Source organism: Moschus berezovskii, chromosome 5, assembly GCF_049115385.1.
Source record: "Moschus berezovskii isolate FMDL1 chromosome 5, NW_MosBer_1.0, whole genome shotgun sequence".
Lineage (NCBI taxonomy): Eukaryota > Metazoa > Chordata > Mammalia > Artiodactyla > Moschidae > Moschus > Moschus berezovskii.
This window is the reverse complement of record NC_142464.1, coordinates 120,265,310-120,290,469: the sequence shown is the minus strand read 5'-3', so window position 1 is coordinate 120,290,469 and position 25,160 is coordinate 120,265,310. Positions and strand designations below refer to the sequence as shown.

Genomic DNA, 25,160 nt, shown 5'->3' with positions numbered 1-25,160 from the left:
GAGAGGGATTTTTATGGAGATTTCATGGTGTAGGCATCACTGAGTCAGTCGCTGGTGATTGACTCAATCTCCAGTCCCGCTACCCTTCCCAGAGGATGGGGTTGAAAGTTCCAGCTTTCTACTGATGCTTCTTTGTCTTTGACGAGCAGCTCCCATCCAAAGTTACCTAGGGGCTCCCAACCACCAGTCATTGCATTACCATACAAAAGACACTCTTATCACTCCTGAACACCAAGGTTTTCAAGAGACTTGCCAGAAACCAGGGGACCAAGACCAAATATTCATTTCTATTATATCACAGTCTCCCTCTCTTCCATCTAGTCAAAGCTATGGTTTTTCCAGTAGTCATGCGCGGATGAGAGAGACCACAAAGAAGGCTGAGCACTGAAGAACTGATGCTTTCGAACTGTGGTGCTGGACAGCAAGGAGATCACACCAGTCAATCCTAAAGGAAATTAACCCTGAATATTCATTGGAAGGACTGACGCTGAAGCTGAAGCTCTAGTACCTTAGCCACCTGATGCAAAGAGCCAACTCATTAGAAAAGAACTTGATGCTGGGAAAGATTGAAGGCAAAAGGAGAAGAGGGTAGCAGAGGATGAGATGGTTAGATGGCATCACTGACTCAATGGACATGAGTTTGAGCAAACTCCGGGATATAGTAAAGGACAAGGAAGCCTGACACACTGCAGTCCATGGGGTCAAAAAGAATAGGACACGACTGAGTGACTCAGTAACAACTCCCTCTCTTTGCAGTCTTTCCGTCACGTTCCCCCTTCAGCCTCCCCCACCCTCTGCAGAATAATCAAACTGTGGTCTCCTGATCACAGTCCGCTGGAAAAATGTCCGTGGCTGTTTGATCTGTACCCTGCCATGCTTCCCATCTCACTCAAAGTGAAAGCCAGCGTCCTCAGTGTCCTGTGCCGTCTGGCCCTTTATTTCCCTAGCCTCTTAGCGGACAACTTGCCTCTTCACTTACTGCCTGCCTTTCTGTTCCTTGAATCTGCCAGACGCACTCCCAGCTCAGGGCCTTTGCACTTGCAGTTCCCTGCATCCGGAAATGTTCTTCCTCATCTCCTTCAGGCCTCTACTCAAACAACAGCCTCTCAATGAGGCCTTTTTGGACCCATGTAAAACTGCAAGGCTTTCCTCTCCCTTCCCCACCAGCCAGCACTCCCTACCCTCTTTTCCCTATTTTGTTTCTCTCCATAGCCTATTTATGGTCTTATCTTCACCCCTGTAAGGATGAGGTGTTGTTCTGATGGTTTATTCTTTCTTGTGTTCCTAGTGCTTAGAAGAGCAAACACTGGCGTGGAGCAAGTACTCTACGAACTTTAAGATGGATGAATGAATGCAGGAGAAACAGAACTGAGCTTAGGTTAACATTCTTTTTTTTTTTTAATTTTCTGAAAAAATTTTATTGGCGTATAGTTTCCTTAACAATGTTGTGTTAGATTCTGCTGTGAAGCAAAGTGAATCAGTCATGTGTGTGAGTGGCTAGGTTGCATCTGACTTTTTGCAGCACCGGGGACTGTAGCCAGTCAGGATCCTCTGTCCATGGGATTTCACAGGCAAGAATACCGGAGTGGGTTGCCGTTTCCTTCTCCAGGGACTCTTCCCAACCCAGGAATTGAACCTGGGCCTCCTACACTGCAGGTGAATTCTGTACTGAGTCAGCTATACATATACATATCCCTGCTCTCTTGGCTTTCCTGCCTACTTAGGTCACCAGAGAGCACTGAGTAGAGGTCCCTGTGCTGCACAGGAGGTTCTCATTAGTTGTCCATTTTGTACTTAGTAAGCTAACTTCTATACATAGTAAGTTAACCCATCAGTAAGGACTGATGCTGAAGCTGAAACTCCAATACTTGGGCCACCTGATGGGAAGAACTGACTCCTTGGGAAAAAAAAAACCCTGATGCTGGGAAAGATTCAAGGCAGAGGAAGAAGGGGATGACAGAGGACGAGATGATTGGACGGCATCACCAATTTGATGGGCATGAGTTTGAGCAGGCTCCGGGAGTTGGTGATGGACAGGGAGGCCTGGGGTGCTACAGTCCATGGGGTCGCAAAGAGTCAGACATGACTGAGCGACTGAACTGAACTGAAGTTAACTTTTAAAGTGTCTCCAATACCCAGGGAGGAAGAATCTCCAGTCTTCACGAAGGGGCCACTTCCCTGCACCCACTTCCTCGCTGGCCTTGGTCCCGCTCAGTGCGTAAGACTCACTGAGAGCTAAGAGCCTCTGGGAAGCTTCTGGAGTCTCTGATCCATGCTGGTGTCTCTCTCTGCTTACTCCTGAGCGCCCAGTCCTTCCTGCCTCAGAGCACACGTCTCTGGACTAAATGCCCCACCCCCGCCTACCACCAAGTCTACAAGCTCCCTGAGGGCAGAGACGGCTGTATCGCCAGTGGGAGTCGATGCATGAGGAGTGTCTGCATTACCATCAAGTCGGCTTCTGTGACTTTAACTTTCATTGTGATTTCGCCAAATACAAGTTGGCACTTGCCATCCACCTCTACAAGGATTAAATCATGAGCCGCTGCAGTTGCTGCCCTTCAACACCCCTTGAAAAGAGTTTAGGGTGGAGATCAAGAGGGAGGCACTTTGTGCTCTGAGAAAAACTGGCAGAACAGGTCTTGGGATAGTCAGATATTTTCAAGAGAATTTATGAACCCAATTCTTGCATCGCCTCGTACCTAGAAAAGCACTAAAATCCTTCGTGGTGATGTCTGCTCCTCGTGACTAGGAGCCAGTCTCTGCCAAAGTGAGTGCCTGACTGTACGCACCCCCTTCACTAAAATCATACATAGCAATGACCTTCCCCACTGCCTCTTTAGCGCAGTTTCTCAGAGCTATCTGGAATGCTGTCTCCCAGACTGTATTCATGTTGCCCTAAATGAAACCGACGCGCAGCTCTAACATGGTGCATTTTCTTTTTCAGCTGACAATTTGAATCTCAAAATATCTGCTAGTGGTCTGGAGTGGCTTTAGAACCAGTGGGAAGAGGGGTGAATCTTGGTCCCAGTTCCTCGAGTCACTTAACTGCCTTCAGCCTCAGTTTACCCCTCCGAGGACAGTGAGGCAGAGGCACGCAGGTGGGGTCAGACGGCCCCACTGTGCTGCTACCGTGCTGCACACTCACGGGCTAGTGTCTCACCTCGCCGTGCCCCAGCTTCCTCGTTCGTCAGAATGGGAATCAGGAGAGGACTGGCCCACGGGGCTGTTGCAGGGATTCAGTGAGTTAACACAGTAACTCCTCTACGATAAAGCTTCCAGTCGCGAACTTTCAAAGATGCGAGTGTGCGTCTGGTGCCAGCAAGGAACCCGAACCTGCACATCCACAACGGGCATGAGTGAAATCTCAGCTCGCACTCCGTCTCCTATTGCTGACGATCTTGTAGCTCTAGCGTCTCCCACGTCCTCTCTCTCCTCTGGTCAGTAACTCTTCTTGCCTGTCCACTGGATGCCAGCTGCTGTCCCGTACTTGTCAAGGTACTGTACTATAAGGTTAAAAACGTTTTCTTTATTCTTCTGTTTGTTTTTTATGTATTGTTTGTGTGGAAAGCATTATGGACCTATCACAGTACAGTACTATATAGCTGATTGTGTTAGCTGGGTACCTAGCTTACCTTACTGGACTTATGAACACACTCTTGAAATGTAACTCGTTCATATGTAGGGAACATACTGCGTATGTAAAGTGCTTAGGACAGCACCTAGCAAAGATGGATGCCCTCTATTGCTGTTATTAATTATTATTATTATAACCATTTTACCTGGGAGGATTTGAGGGCAATCAGATGAGATAAATGCATATGAAAGCATTTAACAAAAATGGCAAATGCATTGAAAGTCACTTAGTTGTGTCCGACTCTTTGCGATCCCATGGATTATACAGTCTATTGAATTCTCCAGGCCAGAATACTAGAGTGGGTAGCCTTTCCCTTCTCCAGGGGATCTGCCCAACCCAGAGATCAAACCCAGGTCTCCCACATGGCAGGTGCATTCTTTACCAGCTGAGCCACCAGGGAAGCCCAAGAATACTGGAGTGGGTAGCCTGTCCCTTCTCCAGCGGATCTTCCCAACCCAGGAATAGAACCGGGGTCTTCTGCGTTACAGGCAGTTTCTTTAACAGCTGAGCTACCAGGGAAGCCCCATAGTAGATAGGAACACTGACTTTTCTTGTGATACACGCACAAGTCTTACCTGAGGCATTTGTCTGTCGACACCAGTTCAAGAAATCTCCGACCCTGCCATACAGAACGTTGCAGAGTGGCACAAAGCGGCGGCCATTCTCTGCATAGCTGGTGACAAGGAGGTGGTTGTTTTCCCAGAACAGCGACTAAGGAAAAATCAACACAAAATGAAAACATAAAAAAGTCACAACAGATCCCTTCAGGCACAGCATCATCAAGACAAGTCAGGACAATCATTTCTCATTCAACTGACAGGCAAACGCTGTCTTTGACTTTACTGACCCCCTTGGAGAGGGCTACCAACTCTCTTCTCTTTATTGCAGGGATATGTTAGGTGCTCAGTCATGTCTGACTCTTTGCCACCCCGTGGGCTATAGCCCATCAGGCTCCTCTGTCCATGGGATTCTCCAGGCAAGAATACTGGAGTGGGTTGCCATTTCCTTTCCCAGGGGAACTTCCCAACCCAGGGATTGAACCCAGATCTCCCGCATTGCGGGCAGATACTTTACCAACTAAGCTACACGGGAAACCCAACCCAGGGATCAAATCTGGGTCTTCCGCATTGCAGCAGATTCTTTATCATCTGAGCCACCAGCAAACCTCTTTATTACAAGGGTAGCATGGAGAAGGGATTGGCTACCTACTCTAGTATTCTTGCCTGGAGAAACCATGGACAGAGAAGCCTGGTGGGCTATAGTCCATGGTCGCAAAGAATTGGACGTGAATGAGTGATTAACGCATACCAGCTTTCTTCCCTTTATTGCAAGGGTAACAAGTAAATGTTAACGAAATACTTTCCCAGCAGTAAAAACAAAGTAGATAAGTACATATATATAGGCTTCCCTGGTGGGCCAGTGGTAAAGAATCTGCCTGCCAATGCAAAAGACAATTCAATCTCTGGGTTGGGAAGATTCCCCTGGAGGAGGAAATGGTAACCCAATCCAATATTCTTGCCTGGGAAATCCCATGGACAGAGGAGCCTACTGGGCTACAGTCCATGGGGTCACAAAGATTTGGACATGACTTAGTGACTAAGCACACACACACATATACTTACATTTTCTAGTACTTAAAACATGATAGATTTTTTTTTTTTTTAATCAAGGGACCTGGGTTCGAATCTTGGGTCTGTCACACCCTAAAAGTGTGATCATGAACACAGCAAGTCATCTCCCTTTGCCTCAATTTCCACACGTGGAAAATGGGGAGTATGAACCCTTTCTCTTCTCTCACAGCTGTGACTAGGATGACATATAATCTCAGATGGATTCCTAAAGGGTAGGATGCCTCAAAAACACATTGCTTTTAGATTATAGTTTTCTCCTATAAAGTTAAAGCGTTTTCAGACACTAATAACACAAATAACAATCACACCATCATATCCTCGGTATCCCAACCAGGGTCTTGGTCTAGACTGGATGCTACCCAAGGGCAGACTGTGTTCCCTGTTGCCTCTGAAACCCTGAGAACAACGCCTGGTACATAAGAGTAGCTCAGTGTTTATAAGTCTATCAATCAAAGTCTATGAGAAAGGAGAACAAATATAGCAGCTCCCAGGCACTTCCCTGAGCCTTCCCAGGTGGCACTAGTGGTACAGAACCCAGTTGCCAATGCACCTAAGAGATGCAGGTTCCATCCCTGTGTCAGGAAGATCCCCTAGAGAAGGGCATGACAACCCACTCCAGTATTCTTGCCTGGAGAATCCCACGGACAGAGGAAGCTGGTGGGCTACAGTCCAGGGGGTCACAAAGAGTCAGCCATGACCGAAGCGACTTAGCACGCATGCATGCAGGCACTTTCCTGGCAGTCCAATGGCTGCAACTCTGCACTTCCATTGCAGGGGTTGCAGGTCTGATTCCTAGTCAGGGAACTGAGATCCTTCATGCTGCACAGTGCAGCCAAAAGAAAAGAAAAAAGGGTAACTGACAGAGTGACTGCAAGATTCAAATGGCAACATATATTCAAAAAGCATGTTTTCAGCCAGTTATATGCTTGAACCTCCCAGTTCCATTCACCTGCCTTTACCAAAAAATTTAAAAAAGCCAGTCAGATGTTTTCATTTGTAAACATCAGTGCCACATGACTTGACGATGAAAAAAATCAAGTTAAGATTTTATGTCAAAAATAAATATGCCCTTAATTAAGAAAAAAATAGTTTATGTCAGAGAAATAAAAATGGTATCTAGCTTTCTCTAAACTCAAGGTATTATTCTAAATAAGCAGTTTACAAGGATGTTTTCATTTACTTTCACTGTATTAGGGATTAGAGTGCAGACAGGATACATACACATAAACTACTTGTGTACATGCTAACCAGTTTCTTAAAGAAACTGGTCCTGAATGGACATCATCTTAAGGCCTGATGAGAGGAGGGACTGGTCTCCAGGGAGGATATTGACAGGGGGTTTTCTGAAGTCCTCAACGTTCAAGCCTCTGGGGTAGGTCAGAATGGAGATTGTTCAGAACTAGCCAGGTGCAGCGGTCCTGTGGGAAACATGTGGTGACACCCTGATGTTTTAGTGGTTCCTGCCCTGAGTTATTGACTTAGGAAAGCTTCTTCTGCCCACGACAGGCAGGAGACCCAGGGGCACAAGTGAAGACAGAGCCGCCTTCCCACCAGCCAACTGGCACTCCTTGTGAGTTGGCTGCTTGATGAAGCAGAGCAGGTCAGAAGGCAGGGTTACCTTGTCTCTGGGAATGGAGTGTCTGGAGAGGTTAATAAAAAGGTCGTAATCCGAGGGGCGCACAGAACAGGGATCCTTATCCAGCACCACTTTAAAGGCTTCCCAGATGGCTGTGCAGTTCTTGCCCCTGCAGAAAAGCACACGTTTGTTTTGGGTTTTTTTGTTTTGTTTTTAAAAGACTACATTCCACTGTGACACATTTCCTCTTCTCTCTCCAAGTTTTTTTATGAGCGATTTTGTCAAATATCAGCCCTGCACAAGTGGGCATACAAAAAAGACAGGAAATTGCCATGACTCATGCATTAACCCCAATTCAGAAGAGGAAGAATAATAACTTTGGTGATGGATTTAGAAATCTGACAGTGGAAGTGTCTTTCAGAGGTGCCACATAGATCTCGCAGAACTTAGAACAGGCTCACAGAAATGGAAGAAAATGCGTGGAGCTAGAAGGAGACAATTCCGATAAATCACACGGGTTCCTGGCTTCAGGTGCCCCTTCATTTAGACACAGGTCCATCTTGGGTTTGGAGGCCAGGTGAGATCAGGAGGACAGGCAGGGCCTTGTGTTAATAAAATCAGGAGTGAGGCCCAAGTGTGGAAAAAGGCTTCCCCCTCCCGCTAAGGCAGGAAGCACGACCTACAGAGCCCGCAGGAACTCCTGAGTCCCGCCTGACTTTCCAGAAATACTTCCCACCCCTTTCCTACCTCATTATTTCTCACGCTGGGCAGTGAATAACATGGGTGTTCCCTGTGTTACTCTCTGTTCTTTTTTATTTGCCTAAAATGTGTCTCAATAAAATCAGATGGCACAAGAAAGGGGCCTTGTGAAAACTGAAACGGTGTGTCCCAAGAAGGAACAAAAATTACTAAGAACCACAGTGCTGGCAAGAGAGACTCAGATTTTAAAACGCCCTCTAAACCAGAAGATGTGAAATTTGAACTCCCAAAGTAGCTGAGCTCAGGGAATTCCAGCTGGAGACCACGTTTCTGAGTCTGAGCATTCTGCTTAAATTTTAAGCTGGTTGCGATCCAAACACACTGCTGCCTCATCCTCATCCACCAGCCCCCCCCCACACCCTCCTCTTCATCTTTACACACTTACACACACGTACACACACACACACACACACGACTCACCTCTAGACCCCAACAGCGCACTCAAGCACCCAGTAGATTCCCCACCGCTCCCCCTTTCCCCACCCCTCCCCCTTCCCCCACTCCCTTCCCCCTCTGGCTTCCTAGCCCCCTGCCGCGCTCACCGCAGCTCCGGGTTCTGCAGCGCGATCTGCTCGGCGCAGCGGCCCAGGAAGATGCTCTGCAGGTGCGGGGTGGTACCCGGCCCGCTCCAGCGCGCACCCGCAGCGCCGGCGACCCGGGACCACCGCAGATGCAGCAGCAGCAGCAGCAGCAGCGCCGGCCGCGCGCGCCCCGGGCCAGCCATCGCGGGCACTTCGGGCGACTCCGCTCCGGGACCCGCCTTCCCCTCCCTGCCGGGCTCTCCGCGAGCAGCCCCCGCGCCGCGCTCTTAGCCCGATCGGCACCCGCGTTCACTTCCTGTTCCCCCGCTTTCTTCTTCAGCTCCGGGACCGAGCTGGGACATCACCCGGAGCAGGACTGTTGCCTTCAGCTAACCGTGGCCGGAGTCCACCGGGAGGGAGCTTAAGAAGGTTGGGGAAGGGGTGGGACGAGTTCAGTCCCCCAAGGGAAAATTTTTTTCAAGTTTCACACCGACAGTTTTCAAAGACGCCCTCTTTCTCAACGGCCCAATAACAACTGAATGATGTTTGCTTTCAGGAAATAATAACCACAAAAGCTAATATTTATTACTAAGTGCCTAGCCCTTTGCATGCATATTTTTCATTGCCTTTTCACAATACGTCTCTGAGCTTTATCACTCCTGTTTACAGGTGAGTAACTTCAGGGAAATTAAGTAACTTGTCGAATGTTACAGACTCCTTTCCAGATAGAGGCAGAATTCCCGAGATACCAGTGCAGGGAGCTAAGATTAGCAGAACTCCACGTGGAGGGCCAAGTCCTCAGTCCCTCCGTGATGATAGCTTTGAACGGAGTGCCTGCCAGACATGTGATAAATGTGGGAGGTCTGTGAGAGGTAGGGTGGGAGGATTCTAGAATTTACATTATTAAATTTACATTTAATAAATTTAACTTTTAATGTAAATAATAATTTACAGCATTTACATTACTTAAGTTTTATTTTAATCTTTTTTTCTATTTTTGAAGTTTTAATCAAAACCCTCATTGTCTTGTCCAGTCCCTTCCTAACTGAAGTCCACTTTCCAGAAATAAGCATTTTAAATTTTTTCAGCAGGTTCCCCCGCCCCACCCCGGGTATTGACTTCCACATTTCCAAATAATAAACCTATATGCTGTTTTTTGCGGAGAAGGCAATGGCAGCCCACTCCAGTACTCTTGCCTGGAAAATCCCATGGATGTGGCTCAGAGGTTAGTGCGTCTGCCTCCAATGCGGGAGACCCGGGTTCGATCCCTGGGTCGGGAAGATCCCCTGGAGAATCCCATGGACGGAGAAGCCTGGTAGGCTACAGTCCACGGGGTCGCAAAGAGTTGTGGAACAGAGGAGCCTGGTAGGCTTCAGTCCATGAGGTCGCTAAGCCGGACATGACTGAGTGACTTCATTTTCACTTTTCACTTTCATGCATTGGAGAACGAAATGGCAACCCACTCCAGTGTTCTTGCCTGGAGAATCCCAGGGGCGGCGGAGCCTGGTGGGCTGCCGTCTATGGGGTCGCGCAGAGTCGGACACGACTGAAGCGACTTAGCAGCAGCAGCAGCAGCATGCTGTTTCTTGATGTTTCCATCTTGGGTAGTACCTTTGTAGTATCTTTGACTTCCCACCATGGAAAAGGAAATTTTAACTTTCACTCCACGTATCCTCAAAAGGCAGCCTTAGGACTTCCCTGGAGGTTCAGCAGCTAAGACTTCATGCTCCCAATGCAGGGAGCCTGGGTTCGATCCCTGGTCAGGGAACTAGATCCCACAAGCTGCAACTAAAAGTTTGCATGCCACAGCTAAAGATCTCCCATGCTGCAACTAAAGATCTCTCATGCTGCAATAAAGACCTAGTGCAGCCAAACGCACTGGGAAAAAAAATGCAGCCTTCTGTATGTTTCTTCAGGCAACTCGATTTATTTATTTTTATTATGGCTTTCCTTGTAGCTCAGTCGGTAAAGAATCTGCCTGCAGTGCAGGAGACACAGGTTTGATCCCTGGAGAAGGAAATGGCAACCCAATCCAGTATCCTTGCCTAGAAAATCTCATGGACACAGGAGCCTGGTGGACTGCAGTCCATGGGGACACGACTGAGTGATTGAACTGAACTGAACTGTGAGTATTATTCATGGCTGAATTGTAGTATTCTATGGTTCTGTTTCCTTTCTTGTGAACTTCATGCTTACCCTGGAAGTAGTCCCTGTGTTTCTCCCACCATTCCCCGCCGCTGGCTTGTGTGTTTGCTTGGTGTGATATGTACACTTATGATTATGGTCACATTCTCTACAAGGCCTGCAACTCCCTCGATGCCTTTTAAAGCGTCAGTCAATATCTCCAGTGTCCCACACTCTCTCTTTCCTTTGTGCTTCTTGGAAACATCCTTTCTTGTCCAGTTTACTGTCCCAGTCTGAGCTCACTGCTCTCAAGTTGCTGCGTAGTTGTCTTGCAGAGGTCCAGGAAGATGCTGCTTCTCTCTCTTGACTTGATGTCCTGTTTCCTAGATCTCCTGTCTTCTTTCTTGTTTTTTAGATCGTATCTTCCAATAGCATGTTCAGAAGATGCCATAGGGGCTAAATTTTTTGACTTTTGCATAATAATGTAAAATGGCATTATTCTACCCTCACACTTTACTGAGAGTTTGGTTGGAGAGAATTTTAAGTTGAAAATCATTTTCCCTCAAAATTTTGAAGGCAGTGCGCCACTGTTTTCTGATGTCTATGTTATTGTTGAAAGAGCCAAGGCCATTTTCCTAATCCTGTTAATGTGACGTTCTCTCTGGAAGTCTTTAGGATAAATCTCAAGAGTATGAAATTTCAGAGATGAACTTGAGAGCCAGCCATTTCCTTTCATTGTGCTGACAGCTCTAGGAAGGATGTTTCCAAGAAAAAAAAAAAAGACAGAGTGAAAGAAATCACCTGAAATATTGAGTAATACTTTTGAATGCACTGAAAAATTTATACATCTTGCTGATAATTTAACCATGATTACAAATGCATGTGTTAACAGAATACCAAGTAAATAAACTTGGTAGAAGGGAGACAATTATTACCTCTTAGTTAAGCGAGTTTACAAGAAGAAAACAACCACAGAATACTCTAAGCTCAGCTATGAATAATATTCATGAGACACAATAATGTAAATGCTGACTACTGCTTTAACACTTATATCTAGAAAATTCAACAACTTTTGAAACAACAAGTTGTTTCAAAGAATTCAACAACTCAAAAATAAGAAAAACCATCCAAATTTTTAAATGGCATCTGCTTTTAAAATATGAGTAGACACCTCACCAAGGAAGATATTCTACTACTAGGTATTTGCCAAAGAAAAAAATGAAAATATGTCTGGAGTAACAGGCAAATTTGGCCTTGAAGCAGGGCAAAGGCTAACAGAGTTTTGTCAAGAGAACCCACTGGTCATAGCAAACACCCTCTCCCAACAACACAAGAGAAGACTCTGCACATGGACACCACCAGACGGTCAACACCAAAATCAGACTGATTGTATTCTTTGCAGCCAAAGATGGAAAAGCTCTATACAGTCAGCAAAAACAAGACTGGGAGCTGACTGTGGCTCAGATCACGAACGCCTTACTGCCAAATTCAGACTTAAATTGAAGAAAGTAGGGAAAACCACTAGACCATTCAGGTATGACCTAAATCAAATCCCTTATGATTATACAGTGGAAGTGACAAATAGATTCAAGGGATTAGATTTGATAGTGTACCTGAAGAACGATGGCTATAAGTTCCTGAAATGGTACAGTGATCAAGACCATCCCCAAGAAAAAGAAATGCAAAAAAGGAAAAATGGTTGTCTGAGGAGGCCTTTGGAAAACTCAGCAGTGGCCACAGGACTGGAAAAGGTCAGTCTTCATTCCAATCCCAAAGAAAGGGAATGCCAAAGAATGCTCAAACTACAGCACAATTGCACTCATCTCACATGCTAGTAAAGTCATACTCAAAATTCTCCAAGCCAGGCTTCAGCAACACGTCAACCGTGAACTTCCAGATGTTCAAACTGGTTTTAGAAAAGGCAGAGGAACCAGAGATCAAATTGCCAACATGCGCTGGATCATGGGAAAAGCAAGAGAGTTCCAGAAAAACATCTATTTCGGCTTCATTGACTATGCCAAAGCCTCTGACTATGTGGATCACAATCAACTGTGGAAAATTCTGAAAGAGATGGGCATACCAGACCACCTGACCTGCCTCTTGAGAAACCTGTATGCAGGTCAGGAAGCAACAGTCAGAACTGGACAGGGAACAACAGACTGGTTCCAAATAGGAAAAGGAGTACGTCAAGGCTGTATATTGTCACCCTGCTTATTTAGCTCATATGCAGAGTATATCATGAGGAACGCTGGGCTGGAAGAAGCACAAGCTGGAATCAAGATTGTCGGGAGAAATATCAATAACCTCAGATATGCAGATGACACCACCCTTATGGCAGAAACTGAAGAGGAACTCAAAAGCCTCTTGATGAAAATGAAAGAGGAGAGTAAAAGTGTTGGCTTAAAGCTCAACATTCAGAAAACTAAGATCATGGCATCTGGTCCCATAATTTCATGGGAAATAGATGGGGAAATAGTGGAAACAGTTACTGACTTTATTTTGGGGGGCTCCAAAATCACTGGAGATGCTGATTGCAGCCATGAAATTAAGACGCTTACTCTTGGAAGGAAAGTTATGACCAGACTAGATGGTATATTAAAAAGCAGAGACATTACTTTGCCAACCAAGGTCTGTCTAGTCAAGGCTATGGTTTTTCCAGTGGTCATGTATGGATGTGAGAGTTGGACTGTGAAGAAAGCTGAGCGTCAAAGAATTTATGGTTTTGAACTCTGGTGGTGGAGAAGACTCCTGAGAGTCCCTTGGACTGCGAGGAGATCCAACCAGTCCATTCTAAAAGAGATCAATCCTGGGTGTTCATTGGAAGGACTGATGCTAAAGCTGAAACTCCAATACTTTGGCCACCTCATGTGACGAGTTAACTCACTGGAAAAGACTGATGCTGGGAGGGATTGGGGACAGGAGGAGACGGGGACGACAGAGAATGAGATGGCTGGATGGCATCACCGACTCGATGGACATGAGTTTGAGTGAACTCCGGGAGTTGGTGATAGACAGGGAGGCCTGGCGTGCTGTGATTCATGGGGTCGCAAAGAGTTGGACACGACTGAGCGACTGAACTGAACTGAACTGAATTGAGGAGGCCTTAGAAATAGCTGGGTTTCTCTTACCTTGGTAGTGGAATATCTCTTCAGAGCTGCTCCAGCAAAGCGCAGCCGCTGTACCTTACCCTGGACGTGGGGTAGCCCCTGTCCACCACACTTCTGTGCGTGATCGGTGCCACCAGAGCCAGCGTCTCTCACATCTTCGCTGCCTGAGCCGGCATCTCTCGCGTCTGCGCCACCGGGCAAAGGCTAATAGAGTTTTGCCAAGAGAACACACTGGTGATAGCAAACACTCTCTTCCAATAATACAGGAGAAGACTCTACACATGGACATCACCAGATGGTCAACACCAAAATCAGATTGATTATATTCTTTGCAGCCAAAGATGGAGAAGCTCTATACAGTTAGCAAAAACAAGACCAGGAGCTGACTGTGGCTCAGATCATGAACTCCTTATTGCCAAATTCAGACTGAAATTGAAGAAAGTGGGGAAAACCACTAGACAATTCAGATATGACCTAAAGCAAATCCCTTATCATTATACAGTGGAAGTAAGAAATAGATTTAAGGGACTAGATCTGATAGATAGAGTGCCTGAAGAACTATGGATGGAGGTTTGTGACATTGTACAGGAGACGGGGACCAAGACCATCCCCATGGAAAAGAAATGCAAAAGAGCAAAATGGCTGTCTGAGGAGGCCTTACAAATAACTGTGAAAAGAAGAGAAGCGAAAAGCAAAGGAGAAAAGGAAAGACATAAGCATCTGAATGCAGAGTTCCAAAGAATAGCAAGGACAGATAAGAAAGCCTTCCTCAGTGATCAATGCAAAGAAATAGAGGAAAACAACAGAATGGGAAAAACAAGAGACCTCTTCAAGAAAATTAGAGATTCCAAGGGAACATTTCATGCAAAGATGGGCTTGATAAAGGACAGAAATGGTAGGGACCTAACAGAAGCAGAAGATATTTAGAAGAGGTGGCAAGAATACACAGAAGAACTGTACAAAAAAGATCTTCACGACCAAGATAATCACGATGGCATGATCACTCACCTGGAGCCAGACATCTTGGAATGTGAAGTCAAGTGGGCCTTAGAGAGCATCACTACGAACAAAGCTAGTGGTGGTGATGGAATTCCAGTTGAGCTATTTCAAATCCAGAAAGATGATGCTGTGAAAGTGCTGCACTCAATATGCCAGCAAATTTGGAAAACTCAGCAGTGGCCACAGGACTGGAAAAGGTCAGTCTTCATTCCAATCCCAAAGAAAGGGAATGCCAAAGAATGCTCAAACTACCGCACAATTGTACTCATCTCACACGCTAGTAAAGTCATGCTCAAAATTCTCCAAGCCAGGCTTCAGCAATATGTGAACCGTGAACTTCCAGATGTTCAAGGAGGTTTTAGAAAAGGCAGAGGCACCAGAGATCAAATTGCCAACAACCGCTGGATCACGGGAAAAGCAAGAGAGTTCCAGAAAAACATCTATTTCTGCTTCATTGACTATGCCAAAGCCTTTGACTGTGTGGATCACAATCAACTGTGGAAAATTCTGTAAGAGATGGCCATACCAGACCACCTGACCTGCCTCTTGAGAAACCTGTATGCAGGTCAGGAAGCAACAGTCAGAACTGGACATGGAACAACAGACTGGTTCCAAATAGGAAAAGGAGTACGTCAAGGCTATATATTGTCACCCTGCTTATTTAGCTCATATGCAGAGTACATCATGAGGAACGCTGGGCTGGAAGAAGCACAAGCTGGAATCAAGATTGTCGGGAGAAATATCAATAACCTCAGATATGCAGATGACACCACCCTTATGGCAGAAACTGAAGAGGAACTCAAAAGCCTCTTGATGAAAGTGAAAGAGGAGAGTAAAAGTGTTGGCTTAAAGCTCAACATTCAGAAAACTAAGATCATGGCATCTGGTCCCATCACTTCATGGCAAATAGATGGGGAAACAGTGGAAACAGTTACTGACTTTATTTTGGGGGGCTCCAAAATCACTGGAGATGCTGATTGCAGCCATGAAATTAAAAGACGCTTACTCCTTGGAAGGAAAGTTATGACCAGACTAGATGGTATATTAAAAAGCAGAGACATTACTTTGGCAACAAAAGTCCATCTAGTCAAAGCTATGGTTTTTCTAGTGGTCATGTATGGATGTGAAAGTTGGACTATAAAGAAAGCTGAGCACCAAAGAATTGAGGCTTTGAACTGTGGTGTTGGAGAAGACACTTGAGAGTCCCTTGGACAACAAGGAGATCGAACCAGTCCATCCTAAAGGAGATCAATCCTGAATATTCACTGGAAGAACTGATCCTAAAGCTTAAACTCCAATACTTTGGTTACCTGATGTGAAGAACTGACTCTGGAAAAGGCCCTGATACTGGGAAAGATTGAAGGCGGGAGGAGAAGGGGATGACAGAAGATGAGATGGTTGGATGGCATCACCGAGTCGATGGACATGAGTTTGAGTAGGCTCCAGGAGTTGGTGATAGACAGGGAAGACTGGTGTGCTGCAGTCCGTGGGGTCGCAGAGTCAGACATGACTGAACGACTGAACATATTTATATATGAAATATGCATAGCAGCTTAATTCATAGTAGTCCCTAAACAATGCAGATACCCAACAAGAAAAGAATAAGCAAATTGTGATGTAGTCTACAATAAAATACAACTAAGTTACACAAAGGAGCAAACAACAAAGAATCTAAAAATATACATATGCTTAATGAAAAACGGAGAAGGCAATGGCAAGCCACTCCAGTACTCTTGCCTAGAAAATCCCATGGATGGAGGAGCCTGGTAGGCTGCAGTCCTACCAGTCGAGAGCGACTTCACTTTCACTTTTCACTTTCACACATAGGAGAAGGAAATGGCAACCCACTCCAGTGTTCTTGCCTGGAGAATCCCAGGGACAGGGGAGCCTGGTGGGCTTCCGTCTATGGGGTCACACAGAGTCGGACACGACTGAAGTGACTTAGCAGCAGCAGCAGCAGCAGCAATGAGAGAAGCTAAACATAACAGAATACACACTCTATCGTTTTCCTTATATGAAGTTCCAGAAGAAAGAAGAGAATGCTGATATACAGAATTGGGAGAAAAGAGATTTCAGATGGAACCATTGCCTGAGCAAAGGCAGAACAATGAGAAAGCATGGGGCTTCTCTAGAAAAAAGGTATAATTTTATTTTCACTGATAAATAGGGTGCAGGTTGAGATCTGACTAAAAATGTTAGGGCCATACCTTTTTTTTTTTTTTTTTTGGCCCTACCTCGAGGCTTGCAGGATCTATTTCCCTGACCAGGAATTGGACCCGTGCCCTCAGCATTGAAAGCATGAAATCCTAACCACTAGACCACCAGGGACTTTCCAGGGTCATATTTTATAGCTTAAAGATCTTGGACACAGTACTAATTTGAACTTTGTCCTCTTGAACAACAAATGCTTTCAATAATTCCTGAACTTCCTTATTGAAAATTTTTGCTTGCTTGCTGGTTGGAATTTTTGGTTGCTGGAGGATAAAGCAAGAGAGAGAATGAATTTGAAGGTTTGAACGTTTCATAATGTCCTCTCAATGAATGTTTTAAATACTTGTGCTCAGTCGTTCAGTCACATCCAGCTCTTTTGTGACCCCATGAGCTGTAGTCTGCCAGGCGCCTCTGTCCATGGAATTTCCCAGGCAATAATACTGGAGCTGGTTGCCATTTCCTACTCCAGGGGATCTTCCTGACCCAAGAGTTGGGATGGAAGCCATCTCTCTTCTGTCTCCTCCATTGGCAGGCAGATTCTCTACCACTAGCGCCACCTGGGAAGTCTCTTTAAATGCTTATCATTGTCTTATTTGTTCCTTGTGTTTATTTTCAGTTGTGGTCAACTTAGTAATGGTCCCACAGAGATGTCCATGTCTTAATCCTGTGGAACCCACAGAGATGTCCATGTCTTAATCCTGTGGAACCTATGAATACATCAGCTTACATGGTAAAAGGGACTTTGCAAATGTGGTTAAATTAGGGATCCTGAGGTGGAGGGATTATAATGGATCGTCTGGATGGGTCCAATAGATTCATAAGTGAAGACAGTCGTAGTGAGAAGGCAATGTGGTGATGGAAGCAGAGAGATATTTGCAGTTGCTTTGCTGCTGGCTTTGAAGATGCTACGAGACAGCGAGTGCAGGCAGACCCTAGGAGCTTAAAAAGTCAAGGAAACAGATTCTTCCCTGGGCTCTCCAGAAGGAACAGACTCTGCTGACACCTTGACTTTAGTCCAGTGAGATGATCACTGGGCTTCTGTCTCCAAAAGATAATAAATCCGTGTTGTTTTAAGCCACTCGTATTGTGGTCATTTGTTACAGCAGCGATAGGAAGTGAGCACAGGTTTTGGTCTCTGGAAGTGCCTGTCTTTCTGCTTCCCTTTGTCTTCAGATCCAAGACTAGACTTGGGAGGGACATCATGAGCATTTACCTCTGGTTAATCTTGGCCAGCGTCTGCCAGGAGCATGCCCCAAAGAAGAAGTGCAATTGGAGAAGGAGTGTGGTGAGCTCAATCATCAGAAGAAAGATTTTTTTCTGGCTCCAAACTGTGCCAACTCTACTGTAACAAATACTAAAAATACGAAACTGGTTTGGAAGTGGGTCATGGGTAGAAGCTGGAAGAAGTTTGAGGAACATGATAGAAAATCCTAGATTGCCGTTAACAGTTAGTGGAAATGTGGGTTTGGGAGACTTCCCCGGTAGTCCAGTGGTTAAGACCGCAAGCTGCCACTGTGGCTTTGAACCCTGCTCAGGGAACTAAGATCCTGTATGCCATGTGACACAGCCAAAAAAAGAAATGTTGGTGTCTGCTGATAAAGTCTCAGGAGGAAAAGAGGAATATGTTTTTGGCAATTGGAAGCAAGGTGGTTCTGTTATATAATGGTAGTACTGTGTCCTATAAATTATACAGAAAACGCAACTTGTAAGCAACAAATTTGGGTATTTGGTTGAGATTTCCCTGCAAAGTTCTGAAGGTGTGTCATGGTTTCTCCTTGTTGCTTTTGGTAAAATGTGAAAGAAAAAAGTGGAAAGAACTGTTACAAAAAGTTAGCATAATTTTATTTGGGAAATTCTTAGACTACACAGATTGCAAATAATGCTGGAGTTGAGATTCATTGTCAGGAAAGGATGCTCTGGAGAGTTAGCCAATGATGTGGTTGGTGAGGTATTGTCTTTTTTTTTTTTAATTAAAAATTTAACTGTGGTAAAATACACATTAAAGTTATCATCTTAACAATTTTGAGTGTGGAGAGACTTTTGCTAGTGCTTGGGAAGTACAAAAGGTTAGCAGATTCAAGTACATAGATGGCTCTTTGATGGGGTCTATGACTCGGAAGCCAGAAACAGAAATGAAATGGTTCAGGAAGTGTCTGTGGAGTAGCCTCTTCTAACGGGGTGAATTCATCACCCACAAAGTTTATGGGACTGCTGTACCGACAAAAACATAGTCACGCCGGATGAAAAGGGGCAGAGGACAAAGCTGTAAAAGCTGATTCCCAAATTCTACAGGCAGAAGACAGGCTGCGGACAGGGCGCTATTACTCTTGGTAAATAAAGATGATTCCAAGGGTGGAGAGCTCAGAGTGGAATGAGTCCAGGGGCAGAGGCATGAGTCATGGAAGTTACTTCTGCGCTTTGAAACTTAATGGAGTTTGCCTAGGTGGACTTTACAAGCTATCAACTGGCTCTTTTCCTTCATTCTCTCCCTTATTGAGTGAGGAAGGACCTGTTACCCTATGCCTTCCCACCGCTCTGGTTTTGGAACAGAGACTTTCTAATTTCACAGGTCCATAGATTTTGCTCCAGGATAGGTTATACATAACTGAGATGATGGGGTATATGAGATTTGAGTTGATGCTGTAATGGGCTGAAATTTTGGGAAGCCCCTGGAATAGATGAATGTTATTTTTCATGTGGGATATATTAAGGGTCTGTGAGGACTGGGGGTGGACTGTGATAGGCCGAATAATGGCTCCCATGGCTTGAAGCTCAACATTCAGAAAACAAAGATCATGGCATCTGGTCCCATCACTTCATGGGAAATAGATGGAAAAACAGTGGAGACAGTGTCAGACTTTATTTTTTGGGGGGCTCCAAAATCACTGCAGATGCTGATTGCAGCCAGGAAATTAAAAGACACTTGCTCCTTGGAAGGAAAGTTATGACCAACCTAGATAGCATATTAAAAAGCAGAGACATTACTTTGCCAACAAAGGTCTGTCTAGTCAAGGCTATGGTTTTTCCCGTGGTCATGTATGGATGTGAGAGTTGGACTGTGAAGAAAGCTGATCGCCAAAGAATGGATGCTTTTGAACTGTGGTGCTGGAGAAGACTCTTGAGAGTCCCTTGGACTGCAAGGAGATCCAACCAGTCCATTCTAAAGGAGATCAATCCTGGGTGTTCATTGGAAGGACTGATGCTAAAGCTAAAGCTCCAATACTTTGGCCACTTCATGCAACGAGTTGACTCACTGGAAAAGACTCTGATGCTGGGAGGGGTTAGGGGCAGGAGGAGACGGGCACGACAGATAATGAGATGGCTGGATGGCATCACCGACTCTGTGGACATGAGTTTGAGTGAACTCCAGGAGTTGGTGATGGACAGGGAGGCCTGGCGTGCTGTGATTCATAGGGTCGCAAAGAGTCGGACATGACTGAGTGACTGAACTTAACTGAAAGACGGCCAAGTCTTAATCCCTGAAACCTGTATGTTGTCACACAAGGTAAAAGGGATTTTGTAGAAGTGATGTTGTTCAGTTGCTAAGTTGTGTCTGGCTCTTTGTGACCCCGTGAACTATAGAAGTGACATATGTTGGCCAGAAAGATAAAAGACCTTTGGGTCAGAGATACAACTTATTACTTATAGCAAGAAAAAAAAATAAAAAAGGGAGCCAGATCAGCATTGTGGGTTCGCTGCCTGTGCTCCAGTTCCCACAGCTGTTAGCTCTTCTTGCAGCACTTGCACCACAGGAGAGAGGTTTTAAGGGGCTACTGGTACATCTTCCTACCCTTCTCCACAGAGAGATTACTCATTACTCTTGGAAGGCAAGCAGATGTCTCCAGGGAAGTAAGGAGAAGACTTGACCTTTACTTCCCAGGGATGTTCCTTGGTAAGAAGGATGTTTCTAGTCTCACCATCCTGGAATGTTCCCTTACATGAATATTCTTAATTTAAATCCAAATACTTTCACTCAGAGGATTCAGCCTGTGCAGAAATGTGAGCTATTCATGGAGAATTGTCTTCCAACTTAAAGCACCCAAAAGGGGGATAAGTCTATTACTTTTAACAGAGTAGAAAAATCTAAAAAAAATCCCCAAAGATTACAATAATGCTAGGAGAGGCTGATGGAAAGGAACTGCTAACCTGTGATTTTAGAGAAAGACCACGCCCAAAGAAACAGGTGGGGAGGGAAATATGAGAGGCAGAACGAAGACATGTAAAGCAATTAAGTTGCTTAATTTTCAGCAATGATGTGAGGAAGCAACATCAATCGGTACGTTTGGGGACACTTCTAATCTGACAAAGATCAGATTTTTTAAAATGTTGGTCACACCTTGTGGCATGTGGGACCTTAGTTCCCTGACCAGGGGTTGAGCCTGAATTTCCTGCACTGGAAGGCAAAGTCTTAACCACTGGATCGCCAGGGAAGTCCTCCAAAATCAGGTATTAAGATGAAAAAATGGGTAAAGAAATTTGCCACACATTGATTATTCCAGGGAATACAACCTCAGGTTACATGTGACAGGTATCAGGGATTCATTTGTGCCTCAGCAAATGTAAATGGAACATCCATTTACTATGTATCATGCAAGATGGACACAATTTCTGCTCCTGTGGAGCATGGATTCCAAGGTGGCAGACTGACAGGACCAGTAATCAAATAAATACAAACATTAGAAACTACATACCACCAAGAAAACAAAGAAATAGTAGGAATAATAATAAAGGATGCACCCAAACTAAGGTGATTAGGAAGGACTTCTTTAAAGAGGCACCCTTTAAATTCAATCTAGTCTCAAAGTGGAAGTCAGAGGGAAATTTGAAAACCTAATTCGCATCGTGTCTCTCCTGCACAGAACCCTTCAGTTGTTCTCCTTGTCACTGACAAAACCCAGGGCCCTATAATGGTCCGGAGTCCTTCACGATTTGGTCCTCAAATACTTCCCTGACCTCCTTTCTTATGACTTCCTATATGCACTTGTTGCATTGCATGTGTGCTCGGTCGTGTCCCAACTCTTTGCGACCCCAGGGACTGTAGCCCATCAGCTTCCTCTGTCCATGTAATTCTCTAGGCAAGAATACTGGAGTGGGTTGCCATGCCCTCCTCCAGGGCATCTTCCTGCCCCAGGGATCAAACCCATGTCTCTTGTCTCCTGCACTGCAGGTTGATTCTTTACCATTGAGCCACTGGGGAAGCCCATTCCTAAAGCATTTATTATCTACTAAATATTATAAAGGTTGTATTTATTACATTTATTGTCTTTCCCTACCAGAACTAAAGCTCCACTAGAGAATGATCGTTTTCTTCATTTCGTATCCCAAATGCCTCTACAACAGTGCATGACCACTAATCAAAATTCATTAGATTTCTGTTTAATGGACATAAAATTATGATTTTATTAGTATTTAAATATAACAAAAATAAAACATAAATTACCACATACACTGCTATATTAACATTTAAATACAACACAAGAAAGGATCACAAAATATGAAACGCAAACAAAAACTGTGTCAGATTCATTTAACGTGGGGAGTGTCCTGCCTGCTCATGAGCTCGTTCCAGTCTGGAACACAGGAGGAGAGTGCTACCCGCATTTCTGCTGCACCACTGAATCCATTCCTTTCCTTTGTTTTTAACTGGGTTAGGACTGAAAACCCCAGTTCACACAAACTAGTTGTCGTGAATGGCAATAGTAGCAGGATGCTCTTTCGACTTAGCAAAGGAAAGTCTTCCTTTATCTTAATCCAAAATGCTGATAATCTTAATGCTTCATAATCATTCTTCAATGTGAATGAAGAACTGAGCTGCAATAATTCATTCTCTTCTTCAGGCACCAGGTCTAACTCAGTTCTTGAATCTGGGTTTCGAAAAGCAAATGGATCTTTTACCCAACAATTCTGTCTTAGTGTTTCGAATTTCTCTTCCGGGAAGAAATGGTTAAAGGTTTGAGAGAGAGACGTGAGATGCAACAGTATCTCTAGTTTTATTTCCTCCAAAATGTTCTCATTAATAACATTCTCTTCAATGTGCTGCAGAAATCTTGGAAACATGTAGTAGCTAGGACGGTTGCTTTTCAGTCTCGCTTGCCACAACACTAATGTCTTTCAGAATCCTTGGATCTGTTCCATCTGTTGGAATACATCATTGTTTTTCCCCTGTAGTTTTAAACTGAGTTCATTAAGGATGCCAAAGATATCTGTTAAATATGCCAGTTTCATCACCCAAATATCCTCCTCAAAAATAGTTGCCAAATGAGATTTCTTTTCAGTGAGAAAAACGTGTATCTCGTTCCTGAGTTCATAAACCCTGCTTAGTATTTTTCCTTGAGATAACCAGCGGACTTTGGTATGATATAGTAAGTGGGTATAGTTAGCTCCAACCTCTGAACAGAAGGTTTCAAGCAGTCGGCTGTTTAGTGAGCTTCCTTTAATAAAACTAACAACTTTCACCGCATTTTTTCAATACTTTCCATGAGGTTTTGTGGGATCTCTCTGGACACTAACGCTTCACGATGTATAAAGCAGTGATTCCACGTGGCACTAGTCACCTCTAGCAACTTTTTAATCACTCTGCTCTGCTTCCCAGTTATGTTTGCTGTTCCGACACTTGTGATTCCTTTGCAGTTTTTCCAGTTTAAGTTATAGTGACCAACAATGCACTTTTCCAACTCTGTGAAAATATCTAATTCACTTAGGCATGAGGTTAGGTTTAAACAACACAAAAAATCCTCCATGAAGTCACCTTGCCACGTGTATCTCACATAGACTAAAAGTGCTGTGCAGCTTCCAGTATCAGTGCTTTCATCAAACTGAACTGCAAAGTCTATTCCTGACTGTAATCGAGTAGTAAGCGTGGCCTCTAAATGCTCGGCAATTGTACAAATTCGAAGAGCTATCGTGTTATCATTAGGAATAGTTTTTAATTTATCTGCAGATTTATCATCAAAAATTGTGCGCACCATATCCAAGCACGCTGGGAGAATAATTTTTTCTGCAGCTGTGTAAGCCAGTTTCCCTCTTGCCACACGATATGCAACTACATATGATGACAATAAGGCTTTCTCACTGACAGCAGAACGGTTAAGAAATGGTGTTGGTGACTTTACGTCTTTTTTCTTCCTTTGGAAATATTCAAGAGGCTTATCAATAAGCTCAGCATGCTGTGTTTCTAAGTGCCTTTTTAATTTTGAAGGTTTTAAGCTTTCATTTGCAAGAATATTATTACAAATAACACACTGAGGTCTGTCACTTTCAAAGGGTTTTTCACATTTGATAAAACCATATTTTAAATAATCTTCATTGTAACGTCTTACAGTGACTTTTTTCTTTTTGAAATGTGGTTCAAATGCAGTTGATGTTTGAAGATTGGAATCAGTATTTTTCTCATAATTGTCACTGGTCACACTTCTAGATCCAGAGGTAGAACTTGAACATGTTTTTGCATATTTTGCTTCATTATTCCTCTTTCTTTTAAAAAAGAAATGATCCATTTTAAAAGCAATTTTGAATGTTACAATTGCCACTAACTCAAATATATATGTGTGTGTGTGTGTATATATTTATAGCCTAGATAACATCTTTCCAAAACATTCAATTTGCAACTGAATCTCAGTTGAACATCTCAGATTTTATATCCAGTTGCAAGTTATAATATACAACTAGACGGCACATCAGCCGTTTTGTTATGAAAACCAAACATCAATGAACAAATGATTGAAAAACCATTTCTTAAGCAATCAATGGACACTATATATATCATATCCCTTCCATCAAATATCTTTTCACATATTGAAACTGACCTTAGTATTCCCTGCAAGGTGCATGAGTCTGGCAAAGGACTTATGCAAAGCACTCTGATATTTCAAATTTTATTTTGTTTTTAAAAATGTTCATCATGACTCACAAAATTGATTTCATGACCTACTAAATGGGTCCCACACATAATATAAAAAATACTGATACAGAGACATTTTCTTCTGTTGTGTTGGTAGCTTGACTATGTCTGCTTGATGATCAAAGAAACGAGCTGATCTGCTAAACTGCTGGCTGACACTGGAACTTCCTTGAAGTGGTGGGTATATATCTCAGATTTTTATTCCTGATACTTTCTGATGGGAAGCATATTTTTTAAGATGGCAAATTACACTTTGATCTAGTAAGGTTCCAATGAGGTTTTCCATGGCTAGGTCAACTATACGGTTGGAGCTGGTGATATATCTTTAGAGCTTTCTTGGAATGCATCCTTGACCTGGGAATAAGACCAGAAATATGACATTAAGCATTACAAGACAGAGCAGTACTGTTCCCAGCTATAGTGACCTTTACAAAATCCAAGGTCGTGGATGGTGAAGCAAAAAGCTGTCGTTCTCCTCACCACCATGGTGTTCAGGTTTAGGCCCATTTCTAAAAGGCAGATCACTTCAACCAAGACTGGGAGAGAGAAAACATGATGTAAGACCTGGGGGTCAGCGCCAGGAGATGCAGAGGACACCGCCGAAGCTGGACACTGCAGACATGAAGGAGCACAGCTCATTCACCAGGTGTTACTTCCTCTCAGCTCACGTTGAATGTGTCCATTTTGAAAGTACTGAC

At 44.2% G+C, this 25,160-nt stretch overlaps 1 protein-coding gene and 1 long non-coding RNA gene across 6 annotated transcripts in view; one reads left to right on the top strand and one right to left on the bottom strand.

Moving 5' to 3' along the window:
• Nucleotides 1-8,789, bottom strand: part of BST1 (bone marrow stromal cell antigen 1) — a 36,206-nt gene extending 27,417 nt beyond the window's left edge. The window contains exons 1-3 of one of the 5 annotated variants that reach the window (XM_088836526.1): nucleotides 8,143-8,789; nucleotides 6,884-7,010; nucleotides 4,210-4,345 (exon numbers count right to left, since the gene is read on the bottom strand). In XM_088836526.1, coding sequence (XP_088692652.1) covers nucleotides 4,210-4,345; nucleotides 6,884-7,010; nucleotides 8,143-8,324 — 445 coding nt within the window. In that variant the 5' untranslated portion in view covers nucleotides 8,325-8,789. The remainder of the gene's footprint in view (nucleotides 1-4,209; nucleotides 4,346-6,883; nucleotides 7,011-8,142) is intronic. The other 4 variants (XM_088836525.1, XM_088836529.1, XM_088836528.1 and 1 more) reach the window with 4 other exon arrangements.
• LOC148777930 (uncharacterized) lies at nucleotides 8,651-24,640 on the top strand. The gene is made up of 3 exons (XR_016037480.1): nucleotides 8,651-8,790; nucleotides 10,079-10,246; nucleotides 24,560-24,640. It is a non-coding gene; the product is annotated as an uncharacterized LOC148777930 (long non-coding RNA).
• Nucleotides 24,641-25,160: the final 520 nt, after the last annotated feature.